This window comes from Rhinopithecus roxellana, chromosome 6 (genome assembly GCF_007565055.1).
Source record: "Rhinopithecus roxellana isolate Shanxi Qingling chromosome 6, ASM756505v1, whole genome shotgun sequence".
Lineage (NCBI taxonomy): Eukaryota > Metazoa > Chordata > Mammalia > Primates > Cercopithecidae > Rhinopithecus > Rhinopithecus roxellana.
The window spans coordinates 86,094,989-86,117,228 of NC_044554.1; the positions used below are offsets into that span (position 1 = coordinate 86,094,989).

Below are 22,240 nucleotides of genomic sequence, written 5' to 3' on the forward strand. Positions count from 1 at the left end.
AGCCAGCGAGTGACAAGGACTCAGCTTTTCAGGGGGACAGCCTGGTGCACCATGACACCGGAGTCCCCAGTCTGGAGACTCACTGTCCCAGCACTTCCTTCAGTCACTTGGATTCCTGATCAAAGACAAAGTGATCCACTTATCACTTTTTAAATTAATTTGAATCAACCTTCCTGTAACCAGGCTGTGACACATTACAGCTGGACTTCACACCTATCCTCTTGCTTGCTCCTGGCCTGGGAGATGGACAGAGTTGGTATTAGCAGCCTCATTTTGCAAATGAGCAGAGGGGTGAGTGGAGTCAGGAGGCAGAGCTGGAGGGTGTCCTGCCAGGGGTGTCGAGGTTGGCAAGAGGGAGAGGTGGCGACACACAGTCCCTTTGCTGTTACCTGGCCATAGGTTTAACGTGACTTTGAAGTTCTGCAAAGGATAATTCAGCACAGACCTAGCTGCAAGGAGAGAGGATGGAGGGTATTGGGAGAAACCCAGCCAGGCCCGTGGGAGACCAGGTGCTGGCCTGGCTTTGGTATAAAACAGCTGTGTAAACCTGGACACGCCACATTGACTGGCTTCCTTTCCCTTTGGTGAGCAGCAGGTGGATGGTGGGCCTCAAGCAGGGAGTAAGACTGAGACGACAGGGGCTGCACTGCCTCCAGCCCTGGGCATCCTCTACAGCACCCTGGGGACAAACAGAACCTGCCAGTGGGTAGTGCTGAGCTGCAAGCTGCCCGTGTCCTGCCTGGGGCCTGAGTCCTCCACAGGCCTTTTCCAGCAGTGCCTACTCTGAGTTCACTGGCACATCCCCTGAGGGCAGCTTTGGGCACTTTAGAATTTAATCATCAGCCTTTCCATCCACACTACCAACACCACTACATTTAGAAGCTAAAAGTCTCTGATGGTTTGTGGAGGGATGACGATGAAGGAAATTCATAAATCATAAGTTACTGGAGCTCATGGGAAGCTGGAGATGATCTCATTCACCTGCGGTGCTATGTGAGCAAGCACTTTAATTGCCAAGTCAAAGGTTTTTACTCCGCAGTACTTAGAAAGTCCCAGAGATCTGGGGGTTTGCACAATCCTCCAGGTGACTGATAAGTGGGCAGATCGAGGTCTGTTGCTGTGACCCAGTGGCATCCTGTTCTGGCTGTGTTGAGGATTCCCCAAGTCACGCTGCTATGGTGTGGCAGAGGAAGCCACATGCCTGACTCCTTGGCATCTGCTAGAATTCCCTTTCCCAGTGGGGGAGGCATGGAATCACAGGGGAGGCCTGCTACAAAGGCACCATTCTGTCCCTTGCTTAACTTAACTGAATCAGAACCTCTGGCCCTGAGGCCAGGAATGTGTCTGCACTGATCATATTGAAGGTACTCATTTTTAAGAGAAAGAGCCAGAAAAGCAGGTTTGGTACAGCCTGAGACACATTTGAGTTTTGTATACAGTACACATCTTATATCAGGCTCAGCTATAAAACCAGCACTGAATATGCAGAATGATCCCTGTTTTAAGCGTCATCACCTAGGACAAAACTGTCTCTCTCTTGAGAAGTCCTGCACAGACAATTATTAGTCCTGCAAGAACTAAGAAAAAGGCGGCTGTGTCTTCAGACAAGCACCAGATGAACTTGTTGCTTACATTTCATACTTTACACTTAAACAATATAACTATATTCCGCTTTCCAGGGAGATGCTCAAATGACAGTATGCTCACAGTAACGGTGACTAACTTGGGAAATAGACACGTTCTACCTCTGGCTCACTGCAGGACATTTGCTTATTGAGTAGGGTGATACCCAGTTGGGATGCATCATTTTCCTAGGGAGGTTGTGGAGGTGGAGGCTACGCAGACACATTTGACTTTTGTATACAGTACACATTTATGACACGAAGTTGTGGGCATTCAGTTACAATTGGAAAGCAAGCAGAAGTGGGTGGTTGCTCACTGGTTGCAAGGTGAGTGTGTCTTATCTGTGGATGAGACAGAGGTGCCACTCAAGTGTAGGGACCTTCAGCCTGGAATCTGGAGTTGGGCTCCACCAATTCAGAGCATCCTCCAGACACAAAGACCAATTCTCACATGACCCCCTCCTCATTCCGACCATCCATTACCACTTCTCTAATTTAGGCTCTCATGGCTGCTCACCTAAGCCAGAATTCTCTGACAGAACTTCCCCCGATGATGGACCTGTTCTAGATCAGCACTCTTCAACACAGTAGCCGCCAGCCACGTGTGGCCACTGAGAATTAGAAATGTGGGCTGGTGCAACCAAGGACTACACTTCTCATTTTACTTTATAATTACAATTAAAGTTTAAATAGTCCCGTGTGACTAGAATTATGTTGGACAGAACACACCTATGTAGGCTGCATAATCTCTTCCTGCCTGAGGTCACATGACCCTCACATTCATTCACACACACCTTCCAGACGAATCTCCCATGGGACTCAGGTTCACTTCTGTGCTCCCAAAAGAGATCTCTGCCACAGCTCTCACAGGATCTGTGTGCACATCCATAAGTATACAGCTACAGCAGACTGGATCTGTGTTCATGTGTGAGTATACAGCTACAGCAGAGTGGATCTGTGTAACCAGGTGTTGAGTATACAGCTACAGCAGAGTGGATCTGTGTAACCAGGTGTGAGTATACAGCTACAGCAGAGTGGATCTGTGTAACCAGGTGTGAGTATACAGCTACAGCAGACTGGATCTGTGTTCATGTGTGAGTATACAGCTACAGCAGACTGGATCTGTGTAACCAGGTGTGAGTATACAGCTACAGCAGACTGGATCTATGTCCACGTGTGAGTATACAGTTATAGCAGAGTGGATCTATGTCCACGTGTGAGTATACAGTTATAGCAGAGTGGATCTGTGTCCACTTTGAGTATACAGCTACAGTAGAGTGGATCTATGTCTACCTGTGAGTATACAGCTACAGCAGAGTGGATCTGTGTCCACATGTGAGTATACAGCTACAGGAGAGTGGATCTATGTCTACCTGTGAGTATACAGCTACAGCAGAGTGGATCTGTGTCCATGTGTGAGTACACAGCTACAGCAGAGTGGATCTGTGTCCACGTGTGAGTATACAGCTACAGCAGAGTGGATCCGTGTCCACGTGTGAGTATACAGTTATGGCAGAGTAGATCTGTGTCCACGTGTGAGTATACAGCTACAGCAGACTGGATCTGTGTAACCAGGTGTGAGTATACAGCTACAGCAGAGTGGATATGTGCCCACGTGTGAGTACACAGCTACAGGAGAGTGGATCCGTGTCCACATGTGAGTATACAGCTACAGGAGAGTGGACCCGTGTCCACGTGTGAGTATACAGCTACAGCAGAGTGGATCTGTTTACCCAGGTGTGAGTATACAGCTACAGCAGAGTGGATCTGTTTACCTAGGTGTGAGTATACAGCTACAGCAGAGTGGATCTGTGTAACCAGGTGTGAGTATACAGCTACAGCAGAGTGGATCTGTTTACCCAGGTGTGAGTATACAGCTATAGCAGAGTGAATCTGTGTCCACGTGTGAGTATACAGCTACAGCAGAGTGGACCTGTGTACCCAGGTGTGAGTATACAGCTATGGCAGAGTGGATCCGTGTGCCCAGGTATGAGTATACAGTTACAGCAGAGTGGATCTGTGTGCCTAGGTATGAGTATACAGTGACGACCAATGAGAAAATGTGGTTCTATTATAAATTTACCGCTGTTATTTCCGGAGTTTCACCTGGAAGTGGTGGAAGGGCTGGACGTGAAGGTGGTGTGACCACAGGAAGTGAGAGGAGTGAGTTGGTTGGCAGTCTTAATGGCTTATGTTGTCAAGTTCTTGAAACTCTCATACTCAGGCTTTGGACATAAGGGTTTGTTTACTTTTTTGTTTTGTCCTAGTAACATCCAACACAGCCCTTGTGGACTTCTCTACCCAAACTTCCTGTCTATTGGCTAGTCCAAGAAGAGCTCAACTTCTTTAAAGAACCAGCACTGATCTTCTGTGTAGATACCCCAAGATAAAAGAAAATAATAGGAAAAAAAATAGTAGCAAAGAGCATTCTGTAGAAAAACACTGCCGTGAGTAGATTAAAATTGCAACCAAACACAATGTCATGAACTTAAAAGAACAAAACAAAAAACAAGAAAGCATGTGAGTTTCTTGAGGTCTTTCTTAATCACATCACCAAAGGTCAAAGCAGAGCTATAAGAGCTCAGGCACTAGATAAAGAAAGCTGGCAGAGCTCTGAAGAGAAACATCAGAGAAAAGTGAAGCCAGCCTAGCAGGGAAGTACGCATGGAAACAGCATGGCGAACAGACCCTACTGAAACACCATCACGGATACGGAGGAGGACAGGACCAAGACAGCAACTCAAATTCACACGCCAAGAGAGCTGCAGGGGCCTGAGAAAACGCAAATGCTAGGAGAGGTTGACAAAAGGGAGCAAACACACAATTGCCATCTTTTTTGCAAAGATGTAGCAACATGGACGGAAATGGAGACACCATTTGAAGTGAAATACGCCAAGCACAGAAAGACAAACTTTGCATGTTCTCACTCCTCTGTGGGAGCTAAAAAAGTGGATCTCAAGAAGATAGAGAGTAGACTGGTGGCTACCAGAGGCTGGGAAGTGGGGTGGGGCAGGGGAGGAAGCAGAAACATTTGTAAGGACTGTATACTTAAAATGTAAAGATGGTAAATTATGTATGTATATTTTACCTCAATAAAAAACAAATTAAAAAGAAAAATCAAAAAGCACAAAAAATGTATTTAGCTGCAATTCACAAAACATTTCCAGAAATCAAATGAGACTTTGCTGTAGCTACAGCTCAGAAGCGCCCACCATGTCCTAAAAATCAAAAAGTGACACCAATTGCCACCAACCCCAGTGTCTTTCTCCTTTTTTCCAGAGGACCCCGAGTTCCCCGAGGGGCACTACTCATCCTGAAATGCCCTTTGCTAGCTGTGCTGATGCCAGCAGCCATGGACACCCTGTCACGTGGCCCTTGCTTGATCTTTGCAGGCCTCCCAAGCAGCCCATCTTGTGGATGGTCACTGGGGATGGCAGATGAAGCCCAATTTTGTCAAAAACACATTTTTCATCTTTGTTTCCTGCCCTTAAGGTTGTATAACTTCCAAAATGAAAAGGGGCAATGCTGCCTTTACCATTCTAAAATCGGAAGATGTTGAGTATTTTACCTTTTTACATGTAAGAAGCTAAGGCTTTTATCATTAAACAAAATCCCTTTTTATAATTTTACTAATCACTCAAAATATGCTGTGAAAACCGATGAAGAATGTGCTGGAGACAGTGAGATGCATTCTCACGTTGTACCACGGGTGTGCCCTTGGGAGGCCATCGGCTGGCTCTGTGTGGCAGTGTCTACAAGCTTCTTTGGTGTTACGATCAACACCTGCAGTTGGCCCGGTGGGTCCCCACCTGCCCTGGGCTCTCCTTGTCTGTTGAAGCCGAGGGTGGGCTTCCAGAAACTGAGAATTCAGATTCTGAAAACAAATGACAGGAGAGTCCACACAGCATGGGGGCCCTCCTGCTGGTAGACCAGGCTAGCTGGCGACAACGTGCACACGCCCTTCAGCTGACCAGGGTGTGACAGGGAGGAGGCGTGAGATGGCAAGTCTGGCCCAAGTGTCACGTCAGTAGGTCAGCCAGGAGCCTCCCAGGCAAGGGCCGGAGAAGCAACAATCATGGGCATCTATTCTTATTCTGTCAGTTGTTTGCCTGCTTAGAAAACCTAGGCTCTTAACATTTTAATTGTCCCGCTGCAGTGGAAAAAACACCAGTTGGGCTCAAGGGTGAATGTGAGTTTCTTGAGGTCTTTCTTAAGCCTGTGTGGGTATCTGACTGTTTCTGAAACCTTCTGAGGTCTGTGATTTTTATGGGGGAGGAGAGGTCGGCTGAGAATGTCTTGCCACCAACTTGGAGCACTGAGCAGCCAAGAGTCTGGTGTCTCACCAGGGCTGGGCAAGCTTGTGTGTGACACGTCTCAAACAGCTGTGGATTCCTTGTGATAGTCTCTAGCTAGTGGTAAGAAGTGTGTTTTTAATATTCTAAGTCATTTCAAAAGGTTTTCAGTGGATGACAGGCCAGTGTTTTTTTTGTTTTTGTTTTTTGTTTTTTTTTTTTTATAGGAGTCTTGCTCTGTTGCCCAGGCTGGAGTGCAATGGCGTGATCTCGGCTCACTGCAACCTCGGCCTCCTGAGTTCAAGTGATTATCCTGTCTCAGCCTCCTGAGTAGCTGGGATTATAGGTGCACACCACCACGCCCGGCTAATTTTTGTATTTAGTAGAGATGGTGTTTCGCCATGTTGGTCAGGATGGTCTTGAACTCCTGACCTCGTGATTGGCCAGTGTTTTAAAATATAGAAACAGACATCACCAGCAATAGAAAATGAAGAACACTGTATTAATGTTTATTTCTAATTACAAGAAACAGAACATCAGTCCCTTATTTGTACAAAAATACCTGAAAGTTTACAATTAGGTTCACGAGCCAAAGAGCTATGTACAGAATGAAGCAAAGCACATGGAATAAAGGTTTTGTCTCTTCATTAATACCTTCTGCATTCCCTGAAAACGTTTATACACGCCAGGCCGATTTACAGTCGCTGCAGTTTGCACTGTGACATCACAAATCTACCGCCAGCTGGCCCGCCCCCGGAAAGGCGCAGAGATCGGTCATACTGTCAGGTATTAAGTGCAGAAAAGAGAAGACAAAACATCTAGGCTGAGGCACATGTTTCTTCAAGGTTTAGCAAACAAAAGAACATTCTGGAACTCTAACACCTAGTGTAACAGAGCTTACCTATTAAACTCTAATAACCAAAGCATTTGGCGTTTTCCTTCTCAACTTCGTCCCGGTTGCTACATGGAGTTTCATTTAGAAAAGAAAATCACAGGCAGAGATACAAAGTCAACAGGCTCCAAAACAACCCTGAGCTGTCCCCTTTACATTCATGTCAATTAAATACAAAAATAAAAGTCAAATGTCCTTCCGTCCCCGGTTTGCGGGACTTGTTCTCAGGTGGAATTCCCAGCCGCCCAGCACAAGGCCAGCGAGCTGGGGCCTTAGGAAGTCTGCCGCCACACGGAGGCGGTTTACATTCTCCAACAATTCACTTCGGCAGGGAAAATACAAAAGACTACGTCAAACCAGCTACATACAAAACTGTGAATCAGAGTCAAGCTTTTGTTCTCCTTTTAAATAAACGCATATTTATAAATATGAAATACTGCAAATACAAGCTGTCTATTGGAGAGAGGCGTGAAAGAGAGAGATTATACACTGATGGGACTGGTCTACGTACACAGAAAAAAGAAATCCTAGAGTTGTTTCTCCTTGGAAAGGGTTTACCTCGAGCCAGTGAAGAGAAAGGAATCGTGGTGTAACTGCAATGTCCGTCCCTACAGTGAAGCCTGCCGCCAGGTGTGAACACGAGAATTATCTCACTGTCAATAGTTCGAAAGACTGACTGGCTGCGAAAGGAAGAAAATGCAATTGAGCATTGATGGTTAAAAACATGTTTTGCTAAAAAATTCTTTATTTGTATACCTTTCATGGAAAACAACTAGAGTGTGGTCTGTAAACTGAAATACAGTGTTACTATATGGTACACTGACTTCCAGCTGATTGGCCTTACTGAAGCTCGTGACACTGCTCTAGGCTATAGGGGTTGACTGACGAGCAGAGAAATGCTGTTCCTTAGGGAGCACTTCAGTGGGAGCGGATTTGGGGCAATATCGTGGCTAGCACAGATTCAGAGAAGCCAGGCAGGTGTTGTCTTGAAAAAGGAAATCGTTCTGCTCACCACAGTAGTCTGCTGCTTGTCAAGGGAGTCCTTTCTGCTTCGCAGGGATCAAAGGTAAGGAAATGGCCACTCTCACACCTGATCACTAAGCTAAGGGGACACGGCAAAGGGGGCCACCCGAGGGGCGGAGGGGACCAAGTGACAACTCAAGCCACCGTCTGACTCATCTCCCGGAGCAGGGAGAAAGTGTTGTGTTGACAAAACTCTTCCATGTCCACAACCACTGTGAGGTACTTTGGACTGTAAGCCAGCAGAGGAGCCTCGAGCTGCTCTGCGTTCACTGGCTTATGGGGGTTTTCAGCAGGACAGAGGGCTGCAAGCAAAGATCTTTAAATATCAGCCTGTGCCTGTGACCTCTGCAGCGTTTCCTTGTCTTTATCACCATGGAAACCCACGAGACACAGCACGAAGCCAACCAGGTGCCATTTTCTCTTTAGATCCTTTAATCCCTCGAGGGACATCAGCCGTGAAACGACTCACACCACTGCAGCAGCAGAGGTAAGGCAGTGATCGTTCTAGAACAGGCTGAAGGCTGTGGAAACGCAAGGCTGAAAGTACCCCGGTGGATGATGCAGCATCCACCGCTGGCCGATGACGGGTGCCAGGTGTGTCTCAAGGAGGCTGGCCCACGTCAATCTAGAGGCGAGGCCATTCAGCCTGCTGTTTGTGGAACAGTGAATTTTCCAAAGGAATAAAGTCTCCTGCACTGTGCAGAACAAGACACGCTAATAACAAGAGGATCTGACATCTGAGCATAGAGAAATGATTAACAGACTGTGGTTGCTTGACTGAGTCCACAAAACATGCCAAATGCCTACCACAGTGACACCTTTTATTTTAACAGAAAAGCTTTTCAAGTATACTGGGAAGGGCTGGGTTTGTCATTTGGGAGCTGAATCCACACCGTGGTAGTCGGCAGAGGGTGCGGAGGACCCTCTGGGAACATTTGGGGACCCATACTCAGTTTGAAGTCTGCCCGTTTGAAACTCTTTCTGTATTATATGAGTTGAAACGCCACATCCCCCTCCTACCATAGGCTGAATACAATATTGAAAACAAAGAAGGAGTGCAAAAAAGTGATCAATACAAAAAAAGTAAACATATCAGTTTTAATTGTCAAGATTATTCCAGGGCAAGAGTTCATTTCCAATCATTTCTCTCCGGTTCTTGTTCCTAAGCGGCCCAAGCCAAGATGATCATTCCAGTTTATTTTCAAATTTCCTCTGGATCTTCCATGCCCTCCCCAATTTGGCCGATGCAGAGGGAGGCGACCCTGCTGGGTTCACAGCAGCAAATCGTCGTTTAAGTCCAACAAACTAGTCAATCTTGGTTGGCTGGCACTGAACGAACCCATCTTGCTTTGGGTCCCCAGGTGCAGAATCAATGTGTGTTCTTAACCAATGCACAGACCGCTTCTTCAGTCCAGTGTTCACTTCCTCCAGTCTTCAGCCGAGAGGACATCTGCGGTCATAAGGCCACTCGGATGCAGTGGTGCTTGAGTTTGCAAGGCAGGACTCCTTTGTTCAGCTGGTAAAAGTCAACCAGCTGGATCAGGTCAGAGAATTTGGTGTTCCCGTCATCTAGGCTGAAGAACGTCTGCCCGTCATCCTCACACTGGAGAGACACAAGAACACTTGCCAGGTTAGAGGCCGCCACCTCAGGGAAGAGAACGGGGCCCATGGCCAGCGGCAGTGGCATCTGCCCATGATTTGATGCCAGAGGGACACACAGGGCAAGGTAGGCTAGAAAACACCAGGGGCGGGAAGGACGGGGGAGCAGAGGGTGTGTGCTGGGGGCTGCCACATCCCTGAGCCAGGGATAGAATTTGGGTGGGCTGTGGAGACCACTGAGGGCAGCTAGCTCCCCTGCTCCCTGAGGTGGTCATGGAGAAGGGCTGCAAGTTTGCCCCCAGGTCACCCAGCTCATGAGAATTGTATTTACCAGTTAACCTGTAAGTACCCACTGCACACAGCATGCCCCGTGAAGACTGCACAGACCTGGGTCCTCACTATATGACCTCAGTCAACTCCTGAGGCCCCAGGGGTTTACTCTGGCTCCATGTTAAAGCAACTGTTGGGTGGCTGTGAGGGATTAATAAGTTCACGCAGGTAAATTCCCTTCCTAGGTCCCTGAATATGGGACAGTTATTTTTATTAAAGCAGGGGAATGCCACAGTATCTCCCAGAGAGAACCATATTCCTAATACCTATTTTAACTCAGTGAGTTTTCAATTGCATGACTGCAGTACAGTGCAGAACAGTGTACTGTGCAGATCAATGCGGCATGAGGAGGTCGCGTTGTTCACAGGGAACAGGTCAGCTTTAAGGCTTGGGTAATTAATGATCTTGGAACCACTTCGTAACTCCAAAACCACTGCTAGAGCTAATAGCACATCCCACAGCCTGTTTTCACACACAGAGGCTGCACACTTATTGCCCTAAGTCCCAAGTTGCTGTTCTTTTGTTACTTGTAGGATTTGGGCATTACATACTCTGCCTATCATGAAAGCTCCCTTCTTTCCTTTTTTTTTTTTTTTTAATTTACTCATCCAGCCCAAAACGTCAATCACTTTTCATTTTATATTGTGAGCTAAAAGAATTAGAACAACTGAGTGAATAATATAATGCAGTCGAAGAACAGAAAAGGATCATCTATGAGGCACTTTCCCTAGGACAGTAATTCCTGTATTTGCATATAAGGTTGGCTGGAAGCTGGGAAGGCTGGGCTCAATCCCAGATTCTGTTCCTCACCCTGGCACGGTGCAGTGAAAGCCGCTGACAGCCACGAGCCTCATTTTCCTCACGAGTAAGGTGGGGATGTCAGCACACAGCAGGAAGCAAGTGGCCACAGAAAAGACAGCGTGTGGCACGCTGCCTTCCCCTGGCTCACAAAAGCTAAGCAAGACACCCTCCTCATCCTGTATGGTCCATGGCTGCAGGCCACTACATGATTCTTGAGATCATAACAAAGTCCTGGGGGTCAGATAAGCTTGAAGAACTCCAGGTTCCACTGTGTAAAACAGGTGAGTTTAGTTAATTAAAGCCTTCTCAGAGCTTTTTCTTTGCTGACATGCAGATTGAATCTCTGAGAGGAAACTATCCAGCCAGCCTCTTTTGGTAGTTTGGGTTCCACAGGATGTATTTCACAAACATTATCATTACCTGCAGAATTTATCAATTCGTCACGTAAACAGCTGCTATTAATTTTGTGTTTTGTATTCTCAACTAAACTGAATTCTTGCAGGCGCTATCTAGCACTCTAATCATGAACTAGAATTGCACTGTGGCATACTGAAGCAAGAGGTAAACTACATTAGGCAAATCAAACATAAAGTGCTTTGTCAAAAAAAGTAGTGTTGATTAAGGTAATCTGTAATGATGTTTTTGGAATTGTTCAAAGGTCTTTAGATCCAAGGACCATGTGGAAGGAGAAACATAATTGCTCTTTGGGATGCCACTTAACGCTTCTTGGATAGCCCTGGTGCACACCAGGACAAATCACAAGACTCCTCAGACTCCACCAGCCAGCAAGCAAACCTACTGCATAACTCCTGCCTTCCAGACCTATGTGCTCACGGCTACTGGGTCCTCAGCTAATACTCCTCCACCTCCCCTCCCTGTGACCTTGACCCTCCCCCCATCAGTACCCTTTCAGCTACAACTAAGAGCTCACAGGCTCAAGGTGGGGGGCCTCAGCACCCTATCGCCACTTTCAGGATTATTTCTAGGGAAATGGTTTTCTAATTTCAAAAGACAAACCTGTAAAGAAACTCCTAAAAGTTTCTCACCTGTGGGCTTGAAACTGTCTGATACTTTTTGGTCTTGTCAGTTTATAACTTGAAAACTGCATTAAGAATGAAACCAGAAAACAAAACCACGAGGACTGGTCTGAGAATATCAATACTTACAGGTAAGATCTGGAAATTTTTAATTTTCTGGTGATGACACAGTGTGAGTACAAATGCCTTTGGATTACTCTGGCTGTCACGGAGGAGAAAAAGCCTGGGGAATGGAAAATAGTTGATTGCTAAAATATTTTAAAATCTGGAACTAATCACACACAGACACACTCTCTCTCTCTCTCTCTCTCTCTCTCTCTCTCTCACTCACACACACACACACACACACCGGCTTGGAGCCACAATGCTTCAGTGCTTTGGCAACTGAGTGGCCTCTAGTGGCAACAGCACCCCAGGCAAGCACCAAGATGGTAATTCTGAATTGTCATTCTCCAATGGAAAAAACCTGGGCTCCTTGGGGATATGCCTGACTACAGGATGAGGGCAGGGAAACTACAGGATGAAGCAGGAATACTTTGTGCCTGCATGTCAAAAAGTGCTCAAAGAATAATGAGGACATGTCAAAAAGACACAGGAGGCAGTATGACTAAATCTGGCCATCAAAATGAATTTTAAAAGTAATGGATCATAACCCATAAAATCGGAATCCGTGAGTCTGTAGCGTTATTTATAGATAAATGAGCAAATAAATTAATAGGGGAGAAGGCAAAGCTCTTTCTTTGAGGAGAAAGTCAGTCAATAAATAAAGGCATGATGCATTTGAAAACAACCCTTTGGCAATTACCGTAGTAACAATTAATGAAGGAGAAGATCTTCAACAAATGCTGAAACCAGCAAATGAAAGGTGGATGAGAAACAAGAGTATTTTCATGGCATCAAAGTACTGTACTGTTAATACTTATTTACTACAAAGGGGAAAATAATAGCTTTACAGTGGAGAAATCTGGCCTACAGCATCTTCTTCATCAAGTGTCTAAATTACCACCACGAGCAATAAGACAAATTGACCTTGAGGGCCTCTGGAGAGGATGTACTGAAGATGACACAACATCACTTTTCTGGGGTGTTCCTGTCAAAAATGCATAGCCTGAATCTCACCATGCGTGAGGAACCTAGGCTGAGCCCAGGCTCACTCTACAAGAACTGGCTTCTACTCGCAATGCAGGTCAAGATTATGAATACATGCTGGGAGAGAAGATTTGGATAAAGATGTTCTTTTGCTATAAAGGAGGCAATTAGGAAGAAGGGTATAGATTAGGCAATGAACTGCGTCAGTGTTAACTTCCTGGTTTTTATAACGGTACTGTGGTTATAGAAGTTCTTGTTCTTAGAAATTTCACACTGAAATAATTCAGATTAAAGGGACGCCATGCCACAACTTACTCCTAAATGGTTCAGAAGAAAAAAAAAAAAAACTAAGAAGAATCAGGCAAATGTGCTATAATCTTAATTAAGGTATCTGGGCAAAGTGTGTACAGTTCGTCCTATTATTATTGCAACCTTTCTACAACCTTAAAAATTTTTTTTAAATCTTCAATTAGAATAGCACAAAAAAGGCATAAAATCATTGCTCTTACATGAAAAAATCTAGAGTTAGCTGAAAAGACAGTTATACATCAGAAAGAGAAGAAGGATCCAATGAAAGCTACAAAGAAGAAATGGCCTGAGAAGGAACTCTCTTTAAATATATCCAAAACCAAACTAGAATCATCAGCAAAATCACCAGTTCTACATTGTAATGTGAAGATGGAAAGCAGTTAAATAAGACTGGGAAATTCCCATGCTGAAAAGGTAAAACAAATATATTTCATTATAGGACTTCTCAGAGCCTTAAAAATGTGAATATTCATGGTAACTGTCTAGCAGTTTTCCAATCTTACCTAAGTAGAAACCTCCCCCAACCCTTTCTAAAATAGCACTTTGCAGGTCTTGTGTTCTTCAGGATACACTTTGGGAAACACCGATCAGAATGGGATTCCACGGTTTGGCTCGGTCCGGCCAGATGGGACGGCGGGAGCAATCTCAGACCCTACTGGGGAACATGCGGCACCGCCAGAGAGAGGATGCAGAGATTCAGTTCCTCTCCCAAGTGCTGGCGGTGCACACTGGGCAGCTGTGCCCACCTCAAAGACTTGTTTTCTTTAGTCAGAGTCATATCATTTCAAACAAAACATCGCTATTCTGAAACCCAGAAGTTTGCCGAGCTCCAGCTCTAACTAGAGGAAAACGTGGGGCGTCTCTCTCTCTGCTGTTAACTATCTGCTGTCTTCTGCAGATGGGAAGCTACAGACGAGTGAACGGCAGCACGGCCCAGGCCTGTTCACCCCTGAGAGGGACATGCACCTCTGAGAGGGGCAGGCTCACTCTGGGAAGTCCCAAGGCTGCTGAAAGGCTTGGGCTTTACAGGGAATGTCTGAAGGTTGTCTATCTGAGATGACTGCTATGGGGGGAGAACGGCATGGCTTAGGCATCAGCAGGAATCCTGGATAGGTCACTTATTAGCTTCATGATCTTGGGCAACTTGCCTTCTCAGCCCCAATTTCTTCATCTGCAGAAGGGGAACAACACCTCTTTTCTTTTTATTTTTTTGAGACAGAGTTTCGCTCTTGTCGCCCAGGCTGGAGTGCAACGGTGCAATCTCAGCTCACTGCAACCTCCGCCTCCCGGGTTCAAGCGATTCTCCCCTCTCAGCCTCCCGAGTAGCTGGGATTACAGGCGCCCGCCACCATACCCAGCTAATTTTTATATTTTTAGTAGAGATGGGGTTTCATGGTATTAGCCAGGCTGGGTCTCGAACTCCCGACCTCAGGTGATCTGCCCACCTCGGCCTCCCAAAGTGCTGGAATTACAGGCATGAGCCACTGCGCCCAGCCAGAATAACTCTTCTCTTGCAGGACCACTGAGAAGACTGTGGCTGACGTACATACAGCATTGTGCACAATCGCATGCAATACAAGGTAGCTTGAAATAACTCACTGCAATCAGCCAACTGCCACAATCCAGCGATTTCTAAGGGGATGGCAGTTATAGGAAAGACGCCCAGTGAGATGCTAAGCACGCTAAGTGACTACTAACCAGACTCAGAAGTTGTAAACATGGCCTAGAACGGAGTGACAAGAACCAGGTAAGTTCTTGTCTTTATTAAGAGTAGATGCTAGGGATGGTGCACTCACCAGTCCACCATAAACGAATGAAGAGCCCCTTGTGACAGGACCCGACAGTGATCAGAGTAACAATCTAGACCATGTTTACAAGCAAGACACCATGCAAAGTGTTTCAGGCACGTATTAACTCATTTATCTTCAAGGTGACACTGTTATCTTCATTTCACAATGATAAGGGAAGTGGCACACAGAGAAGCTAAGCAACTTCCCCAAGGTCACACAGCCAGTCATGGAGGAGTTCCTGGTTCAGCAGGAAGAGCAGATGAAAAGTCAAAGTATCCCTCTTACAAGGGTGCTATATGAGTCCTGGGGATAACACCTCTTTTTCTGTGGTTGGGAGAAGGGAAAGCTTCAAATAATTCAAATTTTGCTGAAGAGGTTTCCCTCCAACATGTGGAGGGGCATGAAGTGCAGACAGAGGGGCTGCACAGGCAGATGACACAGGGGTTGATGCCTGGCTCGGCAGGAAGGCCAGCAGGGCTGGACCATGAGTGTGGGCATGGCATGGGGAGCATCCACAGGCCCTGGGCAGATAAGCATGGTGCTGTGGATGGTGTGGGATTGTTTAGCAGAGAGGACTACAGACCTAGATTTGCCCTTAAAAAGATCCTTCTCCTGCAGTTCTGGGATGGGCATGGGTGGCGAGACAGGAAGGAAGCAGGCCGCAAATTCAGTGCAGGGTTGGTAAAGCATGAGTGTGCGCACGCACACACACACTCAGCTGCATGGGTGGGGGCGGGGGTAGGAGGGGAGCTGCCTGGATCCTAGGATTTCAGGAATACCTTACAGGCTTATTTAAGGCTCTGATGTCTCTTTCTAACTACATATACCATTTGAGAATAAAGCTATGGAAAATGCTGTTTTTATATTATCTGTCCAGAATCTTGGGCTGTTTTTCAAGGTGCTTTTCTTTTCTTTGTTGTTTGACTCTTTAAATTGGCTTGCCTTCATCATCTCTGCAGGGATCAGTAAAGATCAGAAATGGATTATTTACCTTGTCATGCAAATACACCTCCTCCCTACACCCAAGAATTACGAGGAAGATGAGCTGTTCCCGTGTTAACGCCTGAATTGATCCCATTATCTACATTTCTGTGTGTGGCTAGCGCTCCAGCAGCCTAAGGCGGGAGCTGGAAATGACAGCCATAGAGACAAGGAAGGCTCCAGGGAGGACCAAGAGGAACGCCTGCTGATGAATAAGGCGGGTGGCATCAGCAGGCTGCTTTGGGGAACAGAAGGTAACAGAGGTGATGCTTCTATCTCTTTACAAGTCTGGACGGAAGCCTCGCCAACTGGTTTTCTGATCCAAGAAAATCTGAAAGACAAACACGGCTGGGGGAAGCAAAACGCTGACACACAATGCAGATGGCCCAGCAGGGCTGAGCTGCAGTCCACCCCACCCCAAGGCAGCCCTTCCAATCCAAAGTGGACAGAGTGGCCTCATCCCAGAGTCACTCAGGAAGCTTCTTCGAACATATGACTGCCACACCCGCCCCCCTGAGGTTCAGAAACATCTGTGCCTCGGGGTGATGGGCATCCTCACTGCCCTGGCCTTGGGGACAACACTTAGTAGCCATGGCACCAAATAAAGCCTCCTGTGGAAATGCCATTTCTCCAGCAGAGTGACACTACCCCCAAGTGAGCCTGTGCTGCCTCCCACAGACAGCAAGGGTAACAGAGGTACTCCTAGAACATTCTGGGTCCACTGTTGATGTGGTTCAGGGTATAAGCAGGTATACACTGTATTAGAAGCCCCAGAACACACAGACACCCCTAACTCAACAATGTCACAGAAAGAGAAATTTCAACGTTAGGCTTTTCTCTCCTTAGGCATGCCAGAAACTTTAGAGAAGAAACATACTCTTTTATAGTTAGAGGAGGAGTCACTTCTAACACTTTGAGAGACTGCTCTGTGCTAAAGCTGGTATCTCAAGTAAGGAGTTTTGGAGTAACTGTAAAGCCGCATGGGAAACAAAATAAAATCAGACCCATTCTTTACCCAGCAGTGAGGATAAATAAACCCAAGTGCATCTGGGATCGAAACAAAACCAAACCAAAACCAAAAATGAACAAACAAGGACAAAAGAAAGAAAGGGAGAGAGAGCAGGAAGGAAGGAAAGAGGGGCGGAGGGAAGGAAGGAGAGAGAGGGGGAGAAGAATCCAAGTACAAGAAGACATCAAGTACCCCTTTATGATTCAGGAGTGGGAAAAACAAAAGTGTCTGCAACTTCATCGATTAGAAAAACGGACGAAAAATGTAAGCAGTGCAGAACTGCCAAAGACAAAGAAGTCCTTCCATACATGAAATGAGGGTCGGCCTCCTTCATGAGAGACACGGCTTACAGCAGGACTCTCAGATGGAAGAGGTAAGCCTGCTGAGGGACTCTGCTGACATTTCACCATATTACATAGGCCCTGCCCTTCCACCCCACAGCCCCACCTCTCAGGACTCATAGCAAAGATACACGGCAAAATTACGAAACAATGCAGCACTGTGTCTCATAACATTTGCCTGGAAACATGGTGAACATCCCTCAATAGGGGACATTTTAAAAAATGATGTTCCATGTACATAAAAGAAAACCCAAGAGTGTAAAAGAAATGTGGGCCATCGCCATGAGCTGCTGTGGAGCGATCCTTGGGACGCAGAGACTGCGGGAACTGTGCAGCGCGGTACTTGCAGACCACTACCTTTGCTTAACGAGAGGCAGAAAACAAAATCGTTTCGCTGGTATTTGTACAACGAAATGACAGACGGATAAACAAACACTAATAAAAGCTGTTTATCTGTTGTCGGGGTTGGGAAGCAAAGTTGAGTGGACAGGGCATGTGCCTTATTTCATAGATCTGACTTTGGATCCATGAAAATGTGTTATGCAATTTACAAAGCAGCATTCAACCAAAAAGAAAATAAATCAGATCCACTTGCAAACACTAAAGAGAAACTGGAACAAACAAACCTGATTTACCCAGCAGTTTGGTGGCAGAACCATAGAGAAGAATTACTTCAAGTGACTGTGGGCAAGGTATTTTAAGGTAACTTAAGGATTAAAAGGACTGCAAAGAAATCGCAATTCAGGAATCTTACTGAATTAATACCAGCATTAATATTTTCAAGATATTACATGTATGTATTTTATATTATGTATTGATAAAGTAATAAGTAATTAAGCTAATGCCATTAACAGAGATCATCAGAGGAAAAAAAAAAACACAACAAAATCAAAGAAGTAAAAAATCCTGTAATCTGAAACTTGAATTTGCAATATCAATGCGAATCCAAAATTTATTTTTTGTTTTAAAAAAGCCCATGTCCTAGCTCTGTTTACTACAAAGATCTAAAGATTGTAGTCTCCAAATACCATTTTCCATTAGTAAGAATGAGGGTCTCTGTGAGAAATGCATCATTTGAGTTTAATACATCTCGTCACCCCAAAATCAAATACCATTAATGGTAGCTCAAAAGAACTCAGGAAGCAATCTGAAGAAGCCATTGGCCAATGAGGGGCAAAGTGAGCATCAAGAAGAGGAGGTTTTGAGTGAAATAAATCAAACAGAAAAATCTAAGTTCATAGTGACAGTTTAAACAAAACTCAAACAAACTAACAACAAAAACACCCCTTGTTTGCCTCTAGTGGAAAGTGGGAGAACACAAACTCATTCTTCTAAAAATTGACAAGTAAAGGGAAAATCCAGGCATTTACCTACTTTTTCCAGGAAATATGTGATACAAGAAAGAACTTCAGCTTATATAGGAAGGAATTAGAAAATGATGATTTTGGAACCCCTAATGAAATACTGAACCACGGCAAGTTCACCAAGGGCTGCTAAAACCATGTGGTGGACGGGGATGGCAGCCTTGGTGGGGAGGCTCCAGCAGGCTGCACTTGAACCTCTGCTCACCCAACACCATTAAACAGCAGCCAGGCTTCAGGCCTCCTCCACTCCAGGCAGCAGAGCACCCAGAGGACACCAGGCAGGAGAAATGCATCTGATCACACCATGACCACCACTCCCCAGGAATCAGGAAAACAGAGGAACTTATTAAAATAAACCAAAACATGCTATTAGCAAATGACTCACTTCTTTAACAAACAAAAGATGTTTAAAAAAATAGAAGAAAAACAGAGTGATGAGAAAGACTATTCTATATCCAAGGAGACAGAGGTGAAATGGTATAGCATCCAAATGCCATTTGTGGGTCCTGCCTTAAATAACCTCAATTTAATTTAAAGGAGTTTTTTTGGTGACAACTGGCGAAATCTGAACATGGATTAGCTTTTAGATGATAGTAAGAAATTCTTATTTATTTTGTTAAGTGTAATAATATTGCAGTTGTATCAAAACAAAAGGATCCTTATTTTTTTAGAGACAGGTACTGAGATGTATTTGCTGGCAAAAATTTAGGATTCTGAAATTCCCTTTAAAATAGAAGAGGAGGAGGAAGAGGAGGAGAGAAAAAAGGAAAAAGAGAGCTGAAGAGGAGGAGGAGGAGAAAATGTGGGAAAGGTAAGTAAGTTAGCAGGTTGAAGCTGCGTGATGGGTAAGTGGGGTTTCATTATACACTTATGTAAATGTGAAAATTTCCATAATAAAACTTCTTGTAACACGAAGGACACAAGAATCACTCTTTGAGTTTAGCAGCTTCCAGGAACCTGTATTTTGAGCATGCAGACCCTATATGGGACAGCTTCCACGTGGATGCAACTACTTCCTCAGGGAGGATGATCAGCCTGTGTCTCTTTCTGGAGGACTCTGCTGGCTCCGCAGGGTCGGCCTTCCGTGGTAACTGCATCCCACGTCCCTGTCCCTATATCCACACTGTGACTAGCTCCTTCCCAGGGTCATTCAAGTGTGGTCTTGGGATTTGCTCTGGTCAATGGGATGGTGGCAAATGTGATGCTAAGAGAATCTTGAGAAATCTTGTCCATGTGTAGTGGGGTCTAACTTCTCTTGCTATGCCTGGGAGCCTCAAGTAACCTGCTGCAGACACAGGCCCAGTCACTCATTGCCATGGCAACAGCCCACAGCAACAACCTGACACGAGTGAACCTATCCTGGACTGTCCAGCCCCAGCCAAGCTGGCCCAGGTGAGAAAGGCCACACAACCAACAACGATCATACGTAATTGATTTTTGTTGTTTTAAGCCACTAAAGTTTGGGGCTATTTGTTCTCAGCAAAACCAACCTCATATAGTACATAATCAAAAAGCGTAGGCAAAAGTATTTTTTTTCCCATTTGCCCATTATCTTATGAAGATAAAACAGTTTGTGTTGTCCACCTCTTCAGATTTCATCCAGAGGTGAAAGATAATGACAGATACAGTCTGGGCAGACACGGATTAGATTCCTTTCTGCCCCTTACTAGCTGGCCAAGCTTTGTGTACCACTTATACCTCTGAGCCTACCTTTTCTCCTCTTTAAAATGAGGACAAAACTGCTGCCTGCCCAGCAAGGATGTCTGAAGAATTAAACAAAACAGATTCCCAGCACAATCAAACCTCAGCAGACCAGCTCTTATCAGTGGTGGTTCCTTACCCGTCCACGAGCCCTTGCTGTTTAATGATCCTGTGGGATTCCTCCCTGGAGATCCTCCCGTGAAACCAGTGCTGTGTCCTGTGAATCACTGTGGGGGGAAGAGAGGAGGAGGGCAGGATGGTGGCGCCTCTGCAGAATGGCTTCCCTGACAGCACAACCAACTCTGATCAACGCAGAGCCCCCGACTCCCCCAGCTACAGCTTATGTGGTGCACTCTGGGCACAGGCAAATTTGTAAGGCTCAGGGGGAGTGAAGGGGGTGCTGTTTGATTTTCTTTATGTACAAAAACATCAGGCAATGTGCCCTGTTTACCTGTACTTAGGGTAGAAGGGTGGAGGGGACTTTGGCTACCTAGGATGTTCATCCGTGTGCTTCGCTTCTGCAAAACAAATTCCACATTAGCGCCGAGGACAGCAGACAGACACACCAAGTCACCCAATACGTCCAAGCTCACGGCAGGGCACTGGGTCGGGTGCCTGACTGGGCTCATAAGGGCCCTTGCCCCATCTGAAGCCCCCACTGAGCCCTGAGAACAAAGAGTTCAGGGTTCCCAGTTGTTAAGAACACCCTGAGATATCTCTAGTAGCCCCAGTACCGAAGTAGAGATGCTTATTTCTCACGCTGAAGACATACGATGGAAACGCCACGAACATCCTGATAAATCTCAAGAGAAACACACGAGCCTTTCCATTAAACTCACGCAGTTCTCAAAGCACTGGGCACTGGACTTCCCGTGCTTGGGACTCCCTGAGGCTGAAGTACAGAAAATGCGAGTACAGGCTCCTGTTTTGCACATGGCCTTTAAGTCTCAGGAGCTTGGAAGCTGAGTGATAGTCTTCCTACCTGGAGATTAAGAACCTAAGCCTTAGGGGTGAGGGAGTAGCCCAAGGCCTCCAGGCTGTTAGTAGCAGACCCTGGTGTGAACACCTGCTGGCCCCACTCAGGTCTGGGCTCTATGTACTCCACAGACAGCCACTGCCAGTTCATCAGAACAGTTCTGCACTGGGGGCCAGGGTGGGCAGAGAGTTCTGTTCCTCTCATGTCCCTTCCATGAAAGCCCAGGGACAGGGCGCAGTGGGGAAAGGCTGGGTGCTGGGAACGTGGAAGGGGCCTAGAAGGGCCAACTGCTTCCTGCAGCTGAGAACTCAGAGGTCCCCCACCCAACATGCCACCCCTCTTGCCAACCCGCATAGAGCCGTTCTCTGGGAGAAGACCACGTGGTGGGGCTGCCACCTCGAGGGAGCCCCTCCAGGCTGGCCAGGGCCGGGGCCTTACCCTCCAGGCGTGGCCCTCCTCCAGGGCTGCGCTCTGGGCCTCTGCCGGATTCTCTATCACGCGTCCTGTTTGCCCAGAAAAATCCATTGCCACGAGGGAGTTCTCGGAGACACTGCGCTGAAAAGGAAAGGTAACGGTTCTTAAAATGTAGGGAAATAAGGCAGAGTGGAGTCTTGGCGTGAAACTATCATCAAGACGCTCAGGAAAGGGGAGCAGGGAATGCCCGCTTTCTACCTCTTAACTCCCCAAGTTTCAGGTGGGAAATTCACTGGTTTAGCCTGAAAATTCAGTGGCCCCTTCGGTTTTTCTTAAGAATGAAACACATTCTAGTCCTCCCTGAGTATTAAAAAGGCTGCTGGTGAGGCCCCCAGCACCCACAGCATTTGGACCATGTGGTCCTTCACAGGCTCCTGACCTGCACTCCAACACATCAAAGAAATCGATAGCCAGTGTGAGCCTAGGCCTCCCCAGTGAGTCATTCCCTCGGGGACGTGGGTTGGGGAAAATTCATGGACTCTTTCTGTGGCATCATTTGGCATCTCAAAGGGGCAGACACTGAAGGACCCTCAGGACTGTATTTTGAGAAGTTGAAGTGCTTCTGCCCCTTTGAGAACAGAGTGTCCAGAACACAAGAGGAATGATGACA

At 46.2% G+C, this 22,240-nt stretch overlaps 1 protein-coding gene across 6 annotated transcripts in view; it reads right to left on the bottom strand.

The window, feature by feature from the left end:
* Positions 1-6,402: 6,402 nt before the first annotated feature.
* The window catches only part of GRB10 (growth factor receptor bound protein 10), a 202,107-nt gene continuing 186,269 nt past the window's right edge, over positions 6,403-22,240 (bottom strand). For all 6 annotated transcript variants that reach the window (XM_030932472.1, XM_030932473.1, XM_030932470.1 and 3 more), the window contains 5 exons: positions 21,595-21,711; positions 20,632-20,698; positions 20,320-20,407; positions 11,726-11,819; positions 6,403-9,432 (listed from right to left, as the gene is read on the bottom strand). In XM_030932472.1, the coding sequence (XP_030788332.1) occupies positions 9,286-9,432; positions 11,726-11,819; positions 20,320-20,407; positions 20,632-20,698; positions 21,595-21,711 (513 nt within the window). In that variant the 3' untranslated portion in view covers positions 6,403-9,285. The remainder of the gene's footprint in view (positions 9,433-11,725; positions 11,820-20,319; positions 20,408-20,631; positions 20,699-21,594; positions 21,712-22,240) is intronic.